This window comes from Malus sylvestris, chromosome 10 (assembly GCF_916048215.2).
Source record: "Malus sylvestris chromosome 10, drMalSylv7.2, whole genome shotgun sequence".
NCBI lineage: Eukaryota > Viridiplantae > Streptophyta > Magnoliopsida > Rosales > Rosaceae > Malus > Malus sylvestris.
In genome coordinates this window covers 20020074-20042713 of record NC_062269.1, presented here as the reverse complement: position 1 = coordinate 20042713, position 22640 = coordinate 20020074, and the positions used below count along the sequence as shown (strand labels likewise).

The 22640-nt window shown below is 35.8% G+C and overlaps 2 protein-coding genes and 1 pseudogene across 2 annotated transcripts; 2 read left to right on the top strand and 1 right to left on the bottom strand.

Annotated features, from left to right (window-relative positions):
• Positions 1-1196: 1196 nt before the first annotated feature.
• Positions 1197-2017, top strand: LOC126587845 (uncharacterized). The gene has a single exon (XM_050252930.1). The coding sequence runs from the start codon at positions 1307-1309 to the stop codon at positions 1823-1825; it is 519 nt and encodes a 172-aa protein (XP_050108887.1). The 5' UTR covers positions 1197-1306; the 3' UTR covers positions 1826-2017.
• A 1963-nt stretch (positions 2018-3980) lies between these two features.
• LOC126587849 (uncharacterized) lies at positions 3981-19078 on the top strand (annotated as a pseudogene).
• LOC126587846 (uncharacterized) lies at positions 5635-7686 on the bottom strand. Its single transcript, XM_050252931.1, has 4 exons — positions 6511-7686; positions 6355-6429; positions 6206-6265; positions 5635-6089 (listed from the first exon to the last, which is right to left on the bottom strand). Exons 1-4 carry the CDS (start codon positions 6687-6689, stop codon positions 5975-5977), a joined length of 429 nt encoding a protein of 142 aa, XP_050108888.1. The 5' UTR covers positions 6690-7686; the 3' UTR covers positions 5635-5974.
• Positions 19079-22640: the final 3562 nt, after the last annotated feature.

The window sequence follows — 22640 nt, the reverse complement described above, 5'->3', positions numbered from 1 at the left end:
AATTTCTTGACTATAAGACTCTTGGAAAGAGATGATAAACTTGGAATATTTGATAAAATGATTCAATGAACGGATCTTGTAGAGTATAAAAATTAAAGCATTGAATTTAAAGTATTGATGATGTTGGCTCATCTTAGATATCTCCCACAAGCACCATTGAATTCTCATTGATTTTGATTCAAAACTTTTGAACTTTCCGACAAAATGCAACTCACACAATGCAACTTTTGTATTCTCAAGGTAATGGGTTCGGTGAATAACGATTATAAATATATGGGAGGCCTTTAAGGGAAGGGAACCCTATTTTTATTTATTTATTTAATAATAAAAATGGGGATTAGTTGTGAGGCCCACACTATATCGAACTTTAACGATGCCAACTATCTATTTTTCACGTTACACCTCATGGATCATCCTTGCAAAAGATTAGCAAAACCGAAAATATTTGAGGCATCTATTTGAGTTAAAAAAAATTAATTCACAAAGACTTTGTTCTAAGAAAACATATAAATTGCATTGTGATAGTTAAAAAGACAAATGGTTTCAAATTAAATAGAATTTTTGCAAAGATAATCTATGAATCGAGATTTACAAAATAGACCGTTAGGATTGTTGAAATTCGATGTGGAGTGAGTTCCACAACTAATCCCCATTTAAAAAGAAGATGGGGATCCCTTTCACTTAAAGGGCCTGTGCATAGATTTTAGAACCCAAAGGCCGAGACGTGTTTCTTATTTGGCCATGATCGCTCATATATCGGATCTACACCATCACCACATTTATTCTACTTGCCGATCGAGTTCGGTGGCAAATTGGTACGCCCACATTCACTAGAAAGACATAGTTAGCTAATTAGCCATTTACCCTGCGCATCACGCAAGCTAAGCAGTTTTAAGTTCAACAAGTTTTCCCTTTTACTCCTAAAGAGAATGTTGTGATAAAGGGGGATGAGAATAAAATACAAAAGACCAGTAAACTTAGTTGTACTAGTCCACTCTAATATATTATACACTTATTTGAACCCTTCACATGCCCCATTTGAATTTTGATATAGTCCACACGTCGCAATTAACAATTAATGTTTTTTCTCTTTTGGCTAGCCGTCCCAGTTAGACTTTCTAATGCCTACTGGCTAGTTCCAAGAAACAAGTCCAAAACCCAAGTCCCTCAAATCCCCCACACCTTTATATATTCGTACACATTACAAACTCTCCCTCATCACCTCACAATTCCAAACCTCTCAAATCTCTTTTCTCTTCTTTGTTCATCCCATATATACGCAATACAAAATCCTTCAAAATTACAAATGAGGACCTCTAGCCAAGCAAAGAAGCAAAGCAAGTTGATGTACATCGTTTGTGCACCCATTAGGATCTTAACAAAGGCAAGAAACTTTTACATGAGGGGCCTGGAAGACTGTGCCGGCAAGGTGGGTTATGGTGGCGGTGGTGTGAGTGGTTACACTGCTTCACAAGTTTTGCCCAGGAGCTTCAGCGTCAACTCTTCGAGTTCTAACGACGATGAGGACTTGAGTCAGCTTCTCAGAACGGCGTCGTCGAAGAGAAGTAATGCAGAGAAAGAGAGAGTGAACAATAATATTAAGTCTGTTGGGAGTTCAGATGTGCACAGAAGACCAATAGTTGGGCAACCCTCAAACACTATGAATGGAATGGGAATGAGGAGTTACAGTGTTGGGTTGAAGATGGGAAGAATTGATGAGGAGAAGGCTTGTTCTTTTAGGGAAGATGAAGTCGATGTGAAAGCTGATTTGTATCCGAGAAGCAGAAGTTATGCTGTTCGGAGAAGAAATGTTGGGTTTGCATAATTAGCCAACCAAGGACTGATTTCTGGAATATTATTTTATTTGATGTAAAAAACACATGAGTTCATTCCAATTCTTTGTTTGATTTTTTATGCCAATTTATTTTCGAAAATGTAATTTACAGTGTTAGATTTAATTTACCCTTATTGGCCATAAATTTATACTTTCTAATCCTAATTATATTATTTTCGTTTGGATTGATATTTGCCAAGATGTTAGTCAATTGTCCGAAAATGATGCCTAATTCGGCCTGACCCTACTTTAGCAAGATGCAACGGAATTGCACTTTCTATATATATATAATTATCTTTTTGTTGGGTCAATATGTATTTTTAATTAATTATTTATTTTTATACAAATATATAATTACATACAAAGGATTAGAATATTTGTTACGAACTCGTCACTTCCTAGATTCAAACTTAAGATTTCTGTTTACAAATAAACAAGAATACTACTAAATTATAGTACTAGTAACATTATATTTTAATCGTTAACTTGAGTCTGAGTCTGAGTCTGATATATAATAGGAGGGGATCGAACCAATTGGGCCAAGCCTTCCTCCCCTATGTACGTTTTTCTAAGGGCCTCTCCTATTAGAAGTTATTGAGCGAAACAGTTATGTTGTCACCTAGTATTATTAATCAATGTGTTATAATTTTAGTAGACGACATGATTGATATGTTATTAAATTAAGATATATTTTAATATGATATCTATGATATATTATAAAAAAAAATGGACATTTATGCTCGTGTTATAACATGAGTAAATTGATTATTGCATGTAAATCGGCTGGAAAGAGCTTGGGTTTAGATTGAGTTTGACTTGTGTTTGGCTTGTCAAATCTCCTCTCGTGTAAGAACAAGCCGAACCTATATTCCGCTGGTTATAAAACAAACCAAGCTTGAATGTTGATATGTTGGGCTTGTAAAGCTCGTGAACAACTTTTACGAAAGAGCTCAAACTAGATTCTATTAAATAACTTTTCTTGGGATGAAAAAAAAAGAAGGAACTTTAATGAAAAGTTCACAGTACTATTCACTTGAATGAAAAACCACATTCTTACACTAAAAAATCAATTCTGGTACTATTCATTTTACTATTTATTTTGTCCTTATCGTTAAAACTCAAATAATGGTTGAGATTTTGGTTTTAAAGAATTAAGTTTATATTTTATTCTAAGTTTAGATTAAGGATTGGTTTGGTATTGTTGTGCTCTAAAAAAAAAAAAAAACTGATTCTGCTGTGCTGTGAAAATAAGCTCATTTTTGCTGCTTCACATTTTCGGTATTTTTTTTTCACCCAAAACTGTGAAAATAAGGTGTTTTTAAGTATTTATCAAACACATTTATGAGCTCAGCTTTTTTTATACCCACTTTTTATAAAAGCACCTCAATACCAAACTTGTTGATGCAAATTTTCGCCGTCTTCAGTCTTGACAAAAATGCACCTGCAAAACAATCAATACATTTGATCAAAGACCTAAGCCTCACGCGCCCACGAGGTGGGAAGGGGGTTTAGGTCAATGGATCTCTGATGCCTAAGTTAGTTTCTCTGAGAGAGTAAAGTGTTTAGGGCTTTTTTCGGGTTGCCAAAACTCTCAAAATTTGTAGAATATGGGGTATTTATACAGCTAGGGCCGGCCATATAGTGTTTAATGGAGATATATTCTCTAAATATTCCCAAGATATTAAATAGGAAATAATATCTTAAAATAATGGTGTAATTATCCTTAATTTATTTAAATTAATATTATTTACTTGATTTGAGTCAATCTTCAATTATAAATGTATTAAAGATAGGATTTGGGTAATTAATCATTATCTTTAATTCCTTGCCAAGGGCAGGTGAGCTGTGGGCAGTTGTGTTCAGATGCTAAGATCTCCAGGATGTGAGCTGCGCGTGGGAGCATCTGAGAAGTCTGCCCATTTATTGAGGGCAATCTTGTCTTTCTTGATTAAAAGTCCACGTGTCGCCTCTAGAATTTTTGAGATTATTTTAGGCTCCACAAAACCAGTTCTAATTATCTTCAATGGATGTGGATCCTCTCCTAAGCTATTGCCAGGTGATCCTAGGGATCAATTAATCCCAGCCCTTCAAATTGATCCTATGGCCAAGAAAAGCCAAGAAGCCTTCAAATTATTTCACGCAACCCAAGGCAATTTTGTTTGCCTTTTATCCAAATCCCCCGCTCATAATCCACTTCTCTCTCCTCTCTCTCTCTCTCTCTTCCCTCTCTCTTTCTCAATCTGCTTGTTTGCGCCCCCTATTCCCGCTCCCCTAATCTCCAGTTTCCTTCCTCCGAAAAAAAAATTCCAATTCCTGCATGCAATCTAGTGGCGGAGGAGGAAGCGGGCCCAGCCAGGGAGTGGGCCCGGCTGGCCATACCGGATCGACGTCATATGCTGCTTCGCCATCTTCATCGTCCTCGGCAGTGTCGACGCCGCAACTGGGTTTTGATTCGGTGCAGCATCAACAACATCAGCAGCAGCAATAGCAATTGGGGTCTAGACAGGTAACGATTGATATGTGTGGCTGGAAATTTGGTTTTTTTGTGAGAATTTAGTTGAATTGGAATGTAGGTTTTGGAATTTGGAATCGAATCCTTTCATGATCTTCAGCTTTATTGAATTTAGGGTCCGTAGCTCTTTCTTCAAGTAGAGGAATTTATGGAATTTGTTTCAATTAGGGAGTAAAAGTCAGGGAAAAAGTCGAAATCAATCGAAAATTGTTACATGTATTTGATGCAGAAGTGGATTTTTTTTGAAGTTTTTTGGAAATTTGTGTTTTGATTTCAGTTAGAGGCATAATTTGTAGAAAAAGATGGCTATGGTTGATGAAGCCTTGTACCCGATCGCCGTTTTAATCGATGATTTGATCCTATTCCATTATAATTGTAGTTGTTTGCCTTCTCATTACGCTTTCACTCTGGACACATGATCTTGTGGTTTGACCTGGCGGATTGGGTTGTAGAGTGTCTATAATATGCCGTGGTAGTAGGTTCACAATTCAAAAGTTTCGTTATCTCTTTTATTTTCTTTCCAATTCATAAAATGTAATTATTCACAAAATCCACTATAACTTATATTTTGTTCACGTTATCCCTATGGGAATGCTCTACCTCAGTGTATTGGAATGACTTTTCTGTATTTCTCTCCATACATCATTTTGAATACAGAGACTTGTTGTCGGAGAGTGGTGTGATGTTCTATGACTTATCTGTATTTCTCTCCAGGATAAGTCTTGGCGTGTTTGGGACATGGTCGCGAATCAATTATACGAGTTGTGTGACATTGTTGGTCCAGAAGCTACAAGGTAGTTAGTTTATTTTGTGGCTTGGCTTTTATTGTGAATACTGTATTACTTGGATTAGGATGTTGTAATTATTTAAATGTGAATCAATTGTCCGATCTCTCTCTACCTATTTTCTTGAATTCTTAATTAATTGATGAGTGTGGTAATGTTGGTATATATTAGGTTGGACCTAGTGCCTTCATATGTTCAGCTTCAACGGGATAATGAGGCTGAAGTACGAATAGCTGCTGCAGGAAAAGTATATAAGTTTTGCCGAATTTTGAATCTAGAACTTGCCATTCAGCAGATCCTTCTGCCCATAACCTTAACACCATGAAGTACTCTGTTTTATTGCTTGTACAGAGTACTCTTTTTTTTTTTTTTGGTGTAACTGACTCTGTTGGAGCACATTATTTGAAGAATGAATCAATGAGAAGTAAAAGAAATTGGTACCACCAGTATGTTGTGGAATTGTACTCTATTCTTATCTAAATAGACATAGCTCTAAGGAAATATGCATGTGATATGGTTTCACTTCAAGAAGTAAAAGATGAACGTTAGGTAGACATTTACATAACCAATTGAGGTAGACTTACATAACAAGTTATGGTTTACAAAAAACCTCTAGCTTTACATGCCCTAACTCATGCATTCTCTAGTGAGTTCCTAATACATTTGGATTTCTTAGTTCACTAAACTAACCCAAAAAACAATAGCTGCACATCAGGAAATCCAATGATGACCAAAAAACAATAGCTACACATATGAGAATCCTACCCAAAAAACAATAGCTATACATCTGGAATCTACCCAAAAAAATCTAGTGATGACCAAAAAACCCAAAACAGTAGCCATCTATTTAAGCATGACTATTTCCAATGATATTTTGATGAAGAAAAGGTTGGGAACTTGACGGCTGAGATTCTTCACAAGGCATTGCGTTCGACATATGCGTATTATGTGGTTGTAACTACATTCAACAACCATAATGAGATAAATAAATAAATATATATATATATATATATATATATATATATATATGACACATATCAAATAGAGAGTGCAACTTGCAAATAGATGACAAACCTAAACATGATGATATGGAATTGGCATATAGGTATTATTACCAAACATGTGAACTGGGACCTGTATATCACATACCAATTTCGAGTTTATATTTGTCAACTAATCAAGCCTTGCTATGAAGATTAAAAAAACATTCAAAAGTACTTCACCTTTGATGAATGGGAGGGTGGCAGTGGATAAGGACTAAAGACATTGGTACCACTAGTATGTTGTGGAATTGTAACCTAAAACATGTCAACGATTAGAAGTTTAATTACATATATTAAGCACATAGGCATGATAAAGAATTAAATGAGTTTAAGTACCTGATCAGACTTCTTTTTTCTTGGTAAGGCTTTTTCCAAAGCACTCCTAATTCTTTGTCTTCCTCGATGAAATTTTTCTTTCTTCTTAAGCCCTTTTGGAATGGCAACATCAACATTCTCCAAGCAACTGGCCATTTGTCTATTACAGTTGGTATGCATATTCTCATGCACATCATCATTCACTTCTAGATGCAATAGGTCTTCAACCATTTTTGCCAATTTATTTACTTTCTTAATCACCAGTTGGTATGCCTTTACATTTTCAGATGCCCTTATTGATAATCTAGTGAATATAGAACACAAGGACTTATATCTAAAAGCTTGCTGCAATTTAGGCTCCACTTCAATCTCACGCCCACACATATCTACCACACTCTCAACTTTTGCTTCTTTAGTCCACCTGTTCAGTATATATTGTTCAGGAATTTCCTTGATAAGCATGGCTTCTCTAAGGACTTTAATAGCATGACTGCACAAAATACCTTTCATCTCAAATAGTCTACAGTTGCAAGAAACAGTAGATATACCTTGCCTTTTCACCTTACACTTCTTGGACTTATCATCTAGTTCAACCGTGTATACAAAGTCATCCCCATCAGCAACACAATTTGTTATTGACAATTCAATAGATTCTTCAAATTGATCTTGAAACAATTTGAATAGCGCTTTCGTGTAAACTTCTCTAGCTTGTTTCAACATTTTGATATCAAATTTGACATGTGCAATTCTGAATTGTAGGTCATACTCTACTTCCCACTCCTTGTACCTATTATCGGTAAGAACCCTCTCAAAGTTTGTGAAAAATTGAACAATATTGAGATCTGACTTCAAATAATTTTTCAATCTTGCATTATAACTTTCACTGATTTGTGTGCTTCATATTCCTATAGACCATGCCGATCTCACATATGCATATGCCCATTTCTTTCTAATCTTAAATGTGGTGGCCAACCAATCATTCTCATGTGCGTCATACTCATCAAGCATAGAATACTAAGCAGCTACAAACTCACTTTCCTCCTCAATGTGGTCAACAAATTTTGTTAAAGCATTGTGAACTCCTTCCTCACCTCTAAACAAAGTATTTAGATTTTTACAAGCATTCTGCATCAGATGCCATAAACAAAGTCTATGGTAAGTTTGAGGCATCACTTCTAAAATAGCCTTAGCCATCGCAGGATCTTGATCGGTAAAAATATTTCTTGGAGCCTTGCTAGACATTGCCTTCAAAAATGTCTTAAATAACCAACTAAATGAAGCAGCGGTCTCATCATACATTAAAGCTGCTCCAAATACAACGATCTCCTTGTGATGATTAAAGCCAACAAACACTGCAAATGGTCGATCCAAATCGTTGACTTTGTAAGTTGTATCAAAACTTACAACATCACCAAAATGGATATAATCAATTATCATTTTAGCATCTGCCCAAAAAATGTTAGTTATTTGCTCCTCTTTGTCCAAGTGTAGTTCATAGAAGAATGATGGGTTTTCCAATATTTGTTTGGAAAAGTATTGTAGCAAGACTCCAACTTCTCCATATGCCATTTTCTTTTGCCTCACAGTTCGAAGATAATTTTTTTGATCCTGCTTAATATATCCCAAAGACTCTCTTCCACCTGCTTGTTTGCTTATTAACTCATAAGCCAACCTTAGTGGAATCCCCGATTCTTCAGCTAAGTCTACTTCAGTGGCTTGTGAGGCTGTCATTTTCCGTTGGAATGGTAACATATGAGCATATTATTTCTTTACCAGGGGATGATTATGTTGTTCAACAAAAGTATAAACATAAAACTTTCCCGTATGCCTATCCAACCTAACACCCATATGAGCACCACATCCAGTCCTCGTCTCTGCTCTTGGTCTTTTAATCATATCATTTCGCTTATCTACAGCTCGAAACCCTTCTTTAGCACAAGAAAAGATTCTTGAAGTGAGTTCACCAGTCTTTTTATTCTTGCCAACACTTTCTTTTCTAATACTAAACCCCATAATTCCACCATACTTGTTGTAGAAATCATATGCTAGTTGGTCAGTATCAAACTCCATATTTTTTGTAGGTTTCAATTCCAAAGTACCTTCTACGCCATCATGCGGTTTATCCATTATATCATTCACTATCAAATCCTACCACAAAAATATACCAAGATTCAGACAACTTCAGCTCAATGAAAAAAACCAAATTTTCTACAGAATCAATGCAACATCCCCTCTTTTTCAGACATAAACATGCAGCAAATCCAATATAATTGCAAAAATATCATGAAAAGGAAATTCAATAATGGAAGCCTAACCTTTATTATTGAAGACCAGTGGCAACCCGTTGATGTTAATAGACCAAAGCAAGACGATGATTTCTTATTATTTTAGCTGGGAGCAGTGATGTTGTTCTGCCAAAGCTATTGTCATTGCCACATTGTTTATAGCGAAACCCTGGCAGAGATTTGCCTCTCATATCAACCTAAGCAGGTCTAACCCATATCGATCTGCTGCTGCAAGCAGATGCTGAGCCATCAAAGTGGAAGCCCCATTGGAGTTAATTCCAGTAAGCTCTTCTATGTCAGGCAGTGAGTCCCAATATAGAAAATGAAGCAACGCTTGCAGAAGGACAAAATTAATGAGTGGCCAAGGATACACTTGAAACTAGTTGTATATGTTGTATTAGTCTTTGAGACAGTCGGTGATTAAAGAAAAGTTAAGGGGAGAGCGCGGATAAAATATACATGAAAACGGTCCCAAGAGGATGGTTATGATTCACCAATTCTCTAATTTCACATGACATCACAAGAACCACAAAATTAGAGAAGAAAACCACATCGTCAACCTATCTTACATTTCTAATGAAGGAGGATAAGCACTACATGTAAAGCATAATAAACCCCATGAAAAACTAAATCTTACTACTTCCTGCTAGGGGACATTATACCACTTAATACCAAACAAAACAAATCATTACTGCAATGCAATACAGATTACTGACATCAATCATGCAATCCGCTAGCGATATTGCAGCTAAAGCATAGTAAACATGAGATCTAGAACAACATCTCCTCTTTTTCAGACATAAACATGCAGCAAATCCAATCTAATTGCAAAAATATCATGAAAAGGAAATTCAATAATGGAAACCTAACCTTTATTATTTGAAATTGCGGCTTGGTGCGGCGAGGGCGTTCATGGCTGCTGATCAAACTCGAAGACAGAGACAACCTAGAAAAAATGATGTGATGAGAAATGCTCAAAGTACCAGAACGGGAGAGAACTTGAGCTTATTATGGTACTTTTGGGAGGAAGGAGAGGAGATGCAGGAATTGGATTTTTTCGAAGGAAGGAAGCTGGAGATTAGGGGAGCGGGAATATAAGGCGCAAACAAGAAGAGAGAGAGAGAGAGAGAGAGAGAGAGAGAGAGAGAGAGAGAGAGAGAGAGAGAGAGAGAGAGAGAGAGGAGAGAGAAGTGGATATTGAGCGGGAATGGTAGAAGGCAAACAAAATTCCCTTGGGTTGCATGAAATAATTTGAAGGCTTCTTGACCTTTCTTGGCCATAGGATCACTTTGAAGGGCTGGGATCAATTGATCCCTAGGATCCCCTGGCAATAGCTCAGGAGAGGATCCACGTCCATCTTCAATTGACCTTTCGTCGTAACATGTAGCTTGATATACTATATCCCCTATAAAATATATAAATAAAAGAAAACTTATGTGATCGTCCTTAAGTACTATATATGAATTTGTTTTTGTTATATTGTTTGTATATTATATATTCTATTAGTAAAATGTGTTGCCAAATTGCAAATTTGTGTTATAGTACCAGACCATCTTATTTATAATAAATAGCTCGATACAACTTAAGTTCGTTGTTGAGCTATAAATTTTAAAGCTCGGCTAATAGAAGAAGGAAGCCAAGCAAGGCTAATGTTTGGAAATTAAATTAAGTAAGTCGAACTTGAGCAAAGTGAAAATCTGTTTGGCTCGGTTTGTTGCTGGCCCTACAATGTGATAGTCACACTAAAAAAGATTATTTTTCGTTAGAAACTAAGAAGTAGTTAATTAGATGAAGCTTTTGATTACACTGTTATTGTAAGTATTTTATTTTTATTTTTTGATACAAAGGGACCCAAAGCCCAAGCAAAACCACTAAACAAGGAAAAACATCAGCCCAAAAGGCTTACACAAATAGCTTGAGTCCTAGCAACCCCAGAAATATCATCTAGAAGTAAGCCACCAACTAAAGGAGGATGGTCATCCAACATAACATAGCCGAAGTCTAAAGAAAAACTTAACTTTGCCAAACCATCATCACCCATATTCCTTTCCCTATAAATATGACTTAAATCACATTGATCAAATTGAGTAACCAAGTGATTACAGCCATATAACAAAGAAGCCAAGGGATGCAACTCATGCCTAGTACATTTGATGAGTGACACTAAAATAGTAGAGTCAAATTCCACAAGTATTCTCCTAGCACCCTTTTCCAAAGCCATTTTCAAACCTAGAAAGAGATCCTACAGTTCAAAGTCAAGGACTTCTCCTACTTCCATATAAGTTGAAAAACCCCCAATCCAAGAGCCTTGATGATCACTAAGTACTCCTCCTGAACCAATAGCATGGTTTTTCCCTTTGCGAGAACCATCAATATTCAATTTCAACCATTCCTCGTTTGGAGAAATCCAAGCCAACTTTTCAAGAATTTTGCGAGGCTTAGAATGACAAACCTTATTAGCATCAGTCCACTCCCAAGCATACTTTAAAATAGTGTTTACAATGTCCAAGGAAGCTTGATAGGATGGATTGAAGACAATGTAAGAATCCTATGTGGACTTAACTACTTGTGATAAAGGTGGAATTACATGTGGATAATACAACTTCAATAAGAGTTTGATACGTGGAAAACTAACGTCCTATAATTCAGGAAACACATTCGAAATGTTTGGGATGCAACTGCCTTCCACTAACCCTTTTTCCACTAAACTTGATACAACGGGACAATAACCAACTCACCCACGATAGATGGGTCTTGGCAGCCGTTGTTTCTATACATGTAGGAGTTCCCTGCTCACCAAGAGGACATTCTTCGACATAGGGTTCTATCACCATAAGAATATAAGGGTCTTGAGTGAGTAGAAGGATTCCTTGTGCAACTAACCATGTCTTCTTCAGACCTCTTGTGTACGATTAACAACCACCATGGCTGCAGCAGGTAAGTTTTCTCATTATATTTGATCGTGACCTAGCAGAGCATGCTAATATGAACTTGGGTTGTTCTTACATTTGGTATCAGAGCCATGTTAGTAAGCCCTAGGTCCGATGAATTAATAAGAAATCCCAATGCTTTATGCACGTATGAAATTCGTATGATGATTGTTGCAGTTTTTCTATAGCATGATTAATTGTTCTAATGCCATATGCTGCTGCCAAAGTTTTATTCACTGCAGGAAAAGGAATATATGGTTTGAAGATTAGACCACTGTAGCATTGTCCTTTTGTCATTCAGGAATTGGTAGTCATGGTTGCTTCAGTTTCACAAACGATGATCGGTATTTGATTGAAATCAGTTTCTTGATATCTATTTGATATTCATGTTACAACCAATATGCATAACAAGACATCAATTCTCTCCGAATAGAACTCTTCTTCGAATAACGTACCGTGATATCAAACATATCCTCAACCTTGAGATTTATCACTGCTAATATATGTAATATATGGCTGAGAACATACCTACATGTATGCTATCTGCTCCATTCTTTTCGATAAACTCTTTTGAGGGTTTATGATGATTTTTGGTTTATGGTGGCAAGTGTTGATTTTATTCCGATCTTGGAGTTGTGGTTCTCATAATTGATAAACCTTTTTCAAGTCGAAAGTGAATTTCAGGTTTTTTGAGTTGAAGTACTGTCATGGTAACGTTAACATGGAATCATTGTCTGTGAATCTTCATGAAATTTTGAACTGGAGGGTTCCTTCAGGGGGTGATCTCATATCAATGTTTATTTGAGAGATTATGATTATGGTCTTTACTAGGAGAACACATATAAAGTATAGCATTGATTAGAATCGTTACTGAGAGAAATCATCGGGCTTTAACTGCTTTCAATAAAAGCTCCAAAGTTGATCTGATCATTTTGGATTTTGGAGTCCATTTATCATTGAGCTTAAGAGGGAATATTTTGAATGGTTTGATTTGTGAATTTGGACATTGTATCTAATGGAATGTTAAACAAATTCGATTCTTTTAATTACTATTGTCGTTGATTATATTTTGATCCTGGGCACTATAATTCTTCAATTAATGTTTGTGAGTTCTCTGTTTTTCTGGGACATTTGTGTTTGCACAGTGGTTAATTGAACACAGGCCATTGGTTGAAGGGGGTTGCTGTCTTGAACTGCACCTGCTGCCTTGTACCCGTGGGCTGCTCCCATGAACTCTGTTTTGGAATTGGTGCTGTCGTGTGGGAGTAAAAAGTGTACTGATTTGATGAAGCCAAAAGTTGATGAGCTTGGTTGACGAGTTGGGCAGTAGGGATATTCAATAATAACGCTGCAAACATGGGTGTGGTTGAATCATTTGACTCAACTGCTGTATGAAAGTAAGGGTTGTTCTTTCATTTTATTTTGCCTTATGCTTTAAATAAAGCATGGACTTATGTGCTGGTGAATTTTACCATGTTAATGGTTGAGGTTTTATTTCAGTTATTGTGTATATGTACAAATATATGTATGCGGTATATTGAAATATTGTGGACTGATGAAAGATTCAGACTGAATGAGCTTGGTATCATAAGCATTCCATTGAAGCTAAACAAAAGCTTGACAATGGTGGAGCACTCTGATAAGTGGGAGCTTGGAAACAGAGCTTTAAATTTGTTTCGGTATTTGCATAATGCATATTTGACAGTTTATGTTTCTTGCCCAAAGGTGTAACATAAATCTGTGTTGTTTGATGCTGCACTCTTTGCATACATTTTGAACTCGATGTTGTGTATGTATGTTAAAGCAAAGGGGAGTGGAGTATGGGATTTATGTTGAACTTGAATATGGCTACAAAATGATATGAATATTGGTCGACTGCAGTAAAGTCTATGTGGCTTAAAACTCATGAAATGTTGACATTCCTTTCCAAAGAAGGGGGATGTATAAATTGTTAGAAGTTTTAAATCACTGTATAGCCACGTTCGTTATCGCTGCAATGTTACAACTCAGTTTTGAATAGTGGGACTTAAGCTCCTCTTAGTCCTAGTTTGGATTCGACTGCCCTGTTTGAGTCTGTCTATGACTCTCTCCGTGGAGTGTGGTGTCGTGGGGATGGAGACCAAGGTGAGGATATTGGTCTAGAAGATTACTGGGTTGCCTCTGATATTCCGAATGGTACCAGCTTGGTGGACTAATGTACATGGCTTCAATGGTTTCTGGCTAATACTCTTCTTGGTTGTGATTATAATTGTTTGCGATTATAATTTTTCACATAATGCTTTTCTTGGTAAGTCTTGTACAGGAATGATCCCAACGGAAAACAACTAAGGCTGCAACATCTGGAACAAATAATTATGTTATTTAACCATTGGACAAATGTTTATTAAATCTTCACCAAAGTGAGATTTTATGGAAATTTTGGTCTGGGTGCTGTTCTATGTTAGCCAGCATATAGGATGGTGGAAGAGGTGATACTGCATGCTTGTGCCGAAACCATTCATGAAGTAAGTGATGCCTTTATCTGATTATTTGGATGTGGCTTTGGTTATTAGCTTTAGTCGATGTTGTTTGGGATTTCATGGGTCACATACTAATATTATGCAAGTGTTAGATACATTTATGTATGCTGTATGCATGTGTGTAAATATACATGATAATAATTATACGTATCCATTTTGCTTATGTGAAAGATATGACTGTTGAATACAATGGTACCGTATTAACCAAGTTCCCAGAAAAGTCATTGTTTCCTTGCTCTGCGAAAGTCGTTTCATTTGTTTTGTTTGATACTAATTTACCAATTCTGGACTTCCTTAACAGTGATATAGTGTAAAAGGAGTGCGGGCAGGAAACAATTCATGAGTCAGAGTGATAAATCTATAAATATACATTTGACTTCATCTGGTCTGCATTCAAATCTGAAATTTTGTCTAATATTTTTTGTTTTGGAATGAACTGTCTATGCAAGTGCTCCAAAGTGTTTTCCAGCAATTCGCATTGCTTTATTGGATTTGTTTTCACATAGGTTGATCCTATAACTATGAATACTAGTGATGAAAGTAAATAATCAAAGATTGCTTAAATGGTTAGTGAAAGAAAATTGGGCTTCACACTCATTAATTTATTTAAGGCAGTTTATGTCTCTTGCTCAAAAGTGTGACATAAACATGCATGACTAAATGCACTTGTTTTTACGGCCGCTTGAGTTTTGAGGTAATTTTGAGTTAAAGATTGCTTAGATGGTTTTGACTAAATAATCATTTTGTGATGGATGACTTCTTTGCCTAATGTTTCTTGACTTCTTCGGATGGTTGCAATCATAACAATAAAGTCTTTTATGATAATATTTTTTGCACAAACATTTACTTCTTCACGAGAACTTCTTAGCAAGATTTTATAGTGCATACTTGTGTAAAAGATTTTAGGTACTAGATTATGTAAATTATGGTTTTAAAACTCATAACGTGTCAATATTCTTTTCCAAAGAGAGGAATGTATGAATGGTTTGACATGTTTTCAGGATATAAATTTTTAAGAAAATTAAGTTGACTGTTTTCTTGTCCAAAGACTTGAAATCTTGGTTGTTTTCTTAATCCTTTACATGGTTGTTATACAATAAGGTAACATATCAAGTGGAAATGTGGGAGTGAGATCGACATCTGACATGCATAAGTATTTGTATTCCTGTTGCTCTTGTTGAACCATGTTTCTTATTCTGTCAACTAAATGCAATGAATGTATTGTACGCATTAATCAATTTCAGTGCTTGATAATGTTGTGATACTTCATCATTATTATATATTTGATTCATAAAGATGATTGACAGCAAATTGAAATCTATTGTTCGAAGTGTCTGTCCAAAGACGATACATGAAGAAACCTGAGTTTTGTATGATTAAATAAAGGCACGATAAATCCATTTATGGTATAAGGAAGCATCATACAGTTTGGGTTTAAATACTAGTGGTTCTGGAGTGCATGACAATTTGGGTTCCGTTGAAGTGTGGGAGTAACAACCTGATATGTGTTTACTTTTGCTCAGTTTACTTGCTTTAAGTTTGTCATTGCTGAATGTATGAGGTTTTAATTTATGACTTGCAATAAAATGTCTGATCTTTGTTCCAAAGAACATTTGATTGAGTTCTATTATGTAGGAAAAAGGAAAAGGAATCCAGTGATTGAAGATGGCAAACCACTTTCAATCAATAAAGGTAAACTGGATAAATGGGAACGAAATGGGGTATGCATCAAGAACCATGTTTAGAATGTGTATAAATGTATGTCATCATTAGCATTATACGGTATGAATTTGTGGATTGTGGTTTCAGGGTGAATGCAACATTATTGTATGCATTATTTCCTGAGATTCGAACTCCAAATGATTACTGGTCAATGTGTATAAGATGCTAGTTGCGTAGAACTCAAGTGATCACTAAGGAATGAAGTTATGTAGTACATGAAATTTCAAAACCACAACTAGTTAGCGTCCATGTGGGAGAATGTAAGAATCCTATGTGGACTTAACTACTTGTGATAAAGGTGGAATTACATGTGGATAATACAACTTCAATAAGAGTTTGATACGTGGAAAACTAACGTCCTATAATTCAGGAAACACATTCGAAATGTTTGGGATGCAACTGCCTTCCACTAACCCTTTTTCCACTGAACTTGATACAACGGGACAATAACCAACTCACCCACGATAGATGGGTCTTGGCAGCCGTTGTTTCTATACATGTAGGAGTTCCCTGCTCACCAAGAGGACATTCTTCGACATAAGGTTCTATCACCATAAGAATATAAGGGTCTTGAGTGAGTAGAAGGATTCCTTGTGCAACTAACCATGTCTTCTTCAGACCTCTTGTGTACGATTAACAACCACCATGGCTGCAGCAGGTAAGTTTTCTCATTATATTTGATCGTGACCTAGCAGAGCATGCTAATATGAACTTGGGTTGTTCTTACAGACAATACAATTTCTCCACATCTAAATATGCCAACACGCAAACCAAAAAAGATTACACCATTCCAACCCTTAGTGACTGGGAGTTTTACAATGTATGTTAGTAGCAATCCATCCTTCTACGTCTAAATTGAAAGTAAAGAGGATATTACTAGAGCACTCATTCAAAAGATGAATTAAATTTTCAACAGGACCACTGTATATAGAACAACTAGTATCCAAATTCATATTTCTCTTAAATGTTGGTTAGTTAGAATATTATCTCGAGTGACCAACCAAGTAAAGACCTTTAATTTTGGTGGTACGTGTGGAACTTCCAAAGTGGAAGCCAAAGAGATTTAGGGAAACTCTCAGAAGGAAAGAACAACTCATAAGCAGATTTAACACTAAAAGTACCTTATTAATGAGTGAGATTCAAACTTTTAAAAATAATAATAATAATAAAACCTGCTTCGAAAATGTCCTAGATCAAATACTAATACTAATTGATACTTCATATTTGTTTTTTGTGCATAATTTTCACATTATGGTTTCCTATACCCAATGAAGGTATGACTTAGGAAAGAGATCATCTTCGGATCTCTTCTTCCAAGGTCACTAGATCAAGTGATTTGGGCCTTTCAAATTTCATTCAACGACAAAAAATTATCACAACTTTTAAGAGATCAAAACAGATGGACCGTTATTTGGTGCCCTTGATAGAAGAGATCCGGTGAAGACCTCTTTCCATATGACTTATAAAACAAAAGATTTTGTGTCAGAGAAACAAAAACATCACAAAATACTAGCAGAACAATAGAAAAAGGCCAAACCTCAACTTTGGGAAATTGGGAGGGTCACCTTTACCCAACTATGATTAATTTATTGTATCATATGCTTTGCTAATGTTGTTTTCATTTAACACCATTCTAATATATACTATACGTATATTATATGCTTTGCTCATGTTATTTAATGACATTCTTCTTCACTTGTAAGTGAGAAGTTTTATATTCGATTCTCGTCAAAGGCGACTTTGAACCATATTATTATTAGCTCATTGTGAAGCTAAATCCACCCCTCTTCCTCTTAATATAGATTATATCGTTTTTTATATGTATGTGAATGTATGTATGTGTGTGTGTATATATATATATAAACTACACATATTCCGATCAATAAAAATATACCGTACAAATATTTTAGTACCTTTCACATGTCCCATTAGATTTAGAATGTTGAAGAAGTCCACCCGTCACTATTAGTGATTTCTCTTCTCTTCGCCTTGCCGTCCGTATGGATTACTTCTACAGTTGTCCTGCCTACTTCCAAGAAACTGTTGGAAAATATTAGTATTTAGGTTTATTTTTAGTATTTAGGTTTTACTTGTTAGTTTAGAATTTGGGCCTAGCCCATCCGAGTTATGATTTCTTAAGTTTAGTTCTCTATAAATATTGCTTGTAATTTAGTTTGAGAATAAGTCAGTCATAATGTAGTCTCTTAGGGTTTTGTAGCCGTTTCGGCATTCTTGTTTATTTAATAATATTCTTATTATTTTGTAATCTTGTTCGTTGCGCACTCTGATATTCAACTTGGTATCAAAGCAAGGTTTGATCCTTTGGGATTTAATCAGCTTCGGGTTGGTATCGGTTTGCTTGTTTCCGTTGTCGTTCGTGTTCAGATTGTTAGTTGGTATTAATTGTTTGCTAGAATAAAAAAATTGTTTGTTCATTTTTTGTCCCGTGACTCTGCTTCTACACCTTTGAACGCCGCAGTCTGCAGGAATATCCGCAAGTCTGTATTGCTGCAAAGGAAAAAAGAGGAAAAAGTAGAATGGAATGAAAAAAGAAAGAAAAAAAGGGGAGTTAAAAAAAAGGAAGAAACAAGAAAAAATTGGTTGCTTGTTTGAAGCCCATGTGGGCAAAGGGAAAAAAAATTTGGTTGGATTTTTTGTTTGTTTGTTCGAAAGTTGGCATCGGCATCGGTATTGACATCGGTATTGAAATCGGCATCGGCATTGGAATTTGGAATCTTGCACTTGCACCAATGGAATTTCGTATTGAAATTGGCATCGGAAGTTAGCATAACAAAGCTTGCATCCACTTCTACTTTGGCAAACTCATGTCGTGTACTACCATGAATTTGACGGGAGGTGTTGAAAAATAATAGTATTTAGGTTTATTTTAGTATTTGGGTTTAGCTTGTTAGTTTTAGGATTTTGCTTGTAATTTAGTTTGAGAATAAGTCAGTCACAATGTAGCCTCTTAGGGTTTTGTAGCTGTTTCGGCATTCTCGTTTGTTTAATAATATTCTTATTATTTTGTAATCTTATTCATTCCGCACTCTAATATTCAACTGAAACAAGTCCAAAACTCAGATCCCCTAACACCTTTATATATCCACGCGTATCAGGAACTCTCCTTCATCAGCTCACAACAACATTTTCCATTCTCTTTTCTTGTTTTCAGCCAAACCCCAATATACAAAATCCAGATCAAAGTTATGACGACGAGCAAAGCAAAGAAGCAAAGCAGGTTGATGTAAATTATTTTTGCACCCATTAGGACCTTAACCAAGGCCATGAATTTTTACATGAGGGGTCTGGAGGATTGTGCCGGAAAGGTGGGTTAAAGTTGTTGCGGTGTGGGTGGTTACACTGCATCACAAGTTCCACATTTGCCAAGGAGCTTCAGTGGCAATTCTTCGAGTTCTAACAGCGATGAGGACTTGAGGCAGGTTCTCAGAACAGAATTGTCGAAGGGTAGTAGTGCAGAGAGAGAGAATAATAAGGCTGCATCAGTAGAGAGTTCAGATGTGCATAGAAGACCAATTGTTATACAACCCACAGACACCATGAATGGAATGGGGATGAGGGGTTACAGTGTTGGGTTAAAGATGGGAAGAATTGATGACGAGACGGCTTGTTCTTTTCGAGAAGATGAAGTGGATGTGAAGGCTGTTTTGTATCCGAGAAGCAGAAGTTATGCTGTTAGGAGAAGAAATGTTGGTTTTGCTTAGGAAAGAGGCGGTGTGAGGGGAATTGAACCAATGTTCTCTCCATCCAACCCATTGTTTATTTTTTCTTTCATTGCCAATCGCTATTTGGAAATGAAATTTATGGATTTAAATTTTCCTGAACCTGATTATATTAATTTCTTTTGCCATGGTTTTTCTAAAATGGAAGTCAACCACTAAGAAAAAAGGTTGGACTTTGAATTGACTCATTGAAAACATCCAACAAGTCGTTAAGGCTTAAGCAATAAGCTGGGTTCTCACTCACGTAATCACATCCAACGCAACAGAAAAATAATGCTCACAAACACAAAATCTTGCATCAATTTTGATGAACTTTGCAAAAGACATCGCTCCTTTGGCAAATAAGCTATATCACGAAAAGGTCCTCATAACTCTTTGCCAAGCAGACATACACCAAAACCACACGCAAAAAAAAAAGAAAGTAACATAGCATATAAAACTAACTCCTCATAAGTATGATTCCTTATTCACAGAACACCCACACTTAACTAACATGAAAAATAAGCTTACAAAGCCTAAACCTTACAAGTCAAACCCAACACCATTAAGACACACAAGATAAATATTGTACGTACCATCACCTGGAGACCTAGAAATGACAAACGACAAGAAAACATGGGTATGAATTCCTCAAACTATTGCAACGGCGCCATGACGAAAAGACCGCACCACTCCTTTATGATTTTGGAATCGTTAGGAGAAAACCTACCATGAATCATCTGTAAGGTTTTCTCAAATAATGTGAGTTGTAACAAAACCATGTTATTGTATATGTTATGAAAATTTAATGGACTTGTATTATTTATGGACTTGTAATATGTGTTTTAATCATGATAAAACACTTAAAAGGGAAGTAACTACCACACAAACTCAAGAGGATGAGTAAGCTAAAAACTCTACTCAACGTGGCATAACTGCACCCACGATGGATGGAACAGTTATGGCTTTGTGCGATAAAACTGCTGCATGGTCTCTCTTCTCGGACACCAGTTCATTTTGATACAATCTCCATCATTTGCAGAACATACTCGAGTCCCAGAGAAAAGAAGAACAAGGCCTTCATGCACCACAAGTTTTTGCAGTAAACCTGCTACTGCAAACCCTAGTTTCATCGGGATCATATCGTTCCTTACTTTCTGATCATTATGGCAAACTCAGAAAGTAAGTGTTATGTGTTCTCATTAGTTTATAGGTATATTAGTGTAATCACTCCAATCCTTCATATTGACATGTAGTCCAAATATTAGGTTGATTAAATTTTAGTTCCACATATAAAGGTTTAAATCATCTCCAACAAACGTTGATGTTTCTCTTCATACATTCTTGCCAAGCGCACGAACTACCAAATCACCACCTCATATATGAACAATAATTGTCGCTCAAAGATCTGGAGGGTGCCACAACCACAAAGGCTCTTCCCGGCAGAGCGAGAAAATGACCACTACCGAAAACGTGAAGAAGAGAAGAAAGAGAAGAAAGAGAACAATAAGGACTGCCCCTAATTTCAAGACTAAAGGATGAAGTCCGGGAAACTAGATTTTCTCTATGGTTTTTCTCTTTATATCGACTAGTGTTTATTTACTTGACCAATTTGCAATATTAAATTTCACGTATTCAAATTACGTAGTCAATAGCTTAAAGAGAAATAAAAGAATTAAACTTTATAAGGAGTTTCATGGGTTTACACAAATGACTTGTTTTTTAGAGGTCACTGATGGGTCCACTCATTATCAACATGAAACATTAAAGTCTCCACTTTAACACTTAATCTTAATCTTTTGTGCATGTTCGGGTATGATTTTCGACTAGTTTAGTACTGATGTGCTTTTAAAAAAAATTATTTTTGTTATGTTGTAAGAATAAATAGTTGTAAAAATAAAGTAGTTGAATGTTTGCTTAACCATCTAAACGTCTTTCGCAATTTTGGTATATTATGTTTTCCTATCATTGTTTTTCCCACTTGATGAAAGACTAGGATCACTTGTAGACATGTGTTAAGCCATTTGGAAGAGTGTGCTTACTTTTTTGCACTCAAGTTTGAATTCTCCTAAATTAACTTGAAGTCATATTTGACTCTAAATATGGTACGTACTCAAGTTATAACATTTCCAATGCGTACAAAGTCATATTATGGCGGGATTACAAATAAGGGGTTCCAATCTAATTTCAAATGCATGCATGAATACGCCTACAAAAAGTTAACAATTGAGTCAGCATTATTTGCAAAGCAATGCTCGGATACTCAAAGATGAGAAGTATGTCATATTCAAAAAAATTTGTGTTTGATTCACAAAACTTTGTGCTTATAAACAGAACGATTCAATAAAAACCATCTCTATAAAAAATGAATTGTAACTAAGTTTATTAAGTCGATTAACTGTAATAAATAAATAAATGGTTCGTAATGTTTTTACCATATTCGTCCATCTATTCTTATACAATTCGATGACTAAACGACCTTAGTTTTAATTAATATTTTGCAGACTTGATCTTTATAGAATGATTTATAATATGGACAGTTCTGGTCATAAACATGAAGGTCTCTAAATCAGAAACAAAAAACTTTGAATAGGAGCTCCTACTCATTTTTTGAGTACTTTAGTATTGCATTCGTGAAGTATGAGCGTTGTTTGGGGTTGGTATTGAATGATGTGTGATATAATATGAGATAATCTTGTAGTGACAAGTGTCACCATCTGGTTGACTTAGTTAGTAAGGTAGCTTACTTATTAAGCTACCTAGTATACTATAAGGACAAGGATTGTCTGCCCTCCTTGTTTCCGTGCCCTCCTATACCCTCCTGTTTATGTAGTCACGGTTAAGCCACGTCAATATTTTATATAACTATTCATTTTTGTCTTATTATCTCTATAAAAAAAACAATATAAAATGTTGACGTGACTTAACCGTAACCACACAAAACAGGAAGGCACGGAAACAAGGAGGGCAGACAAT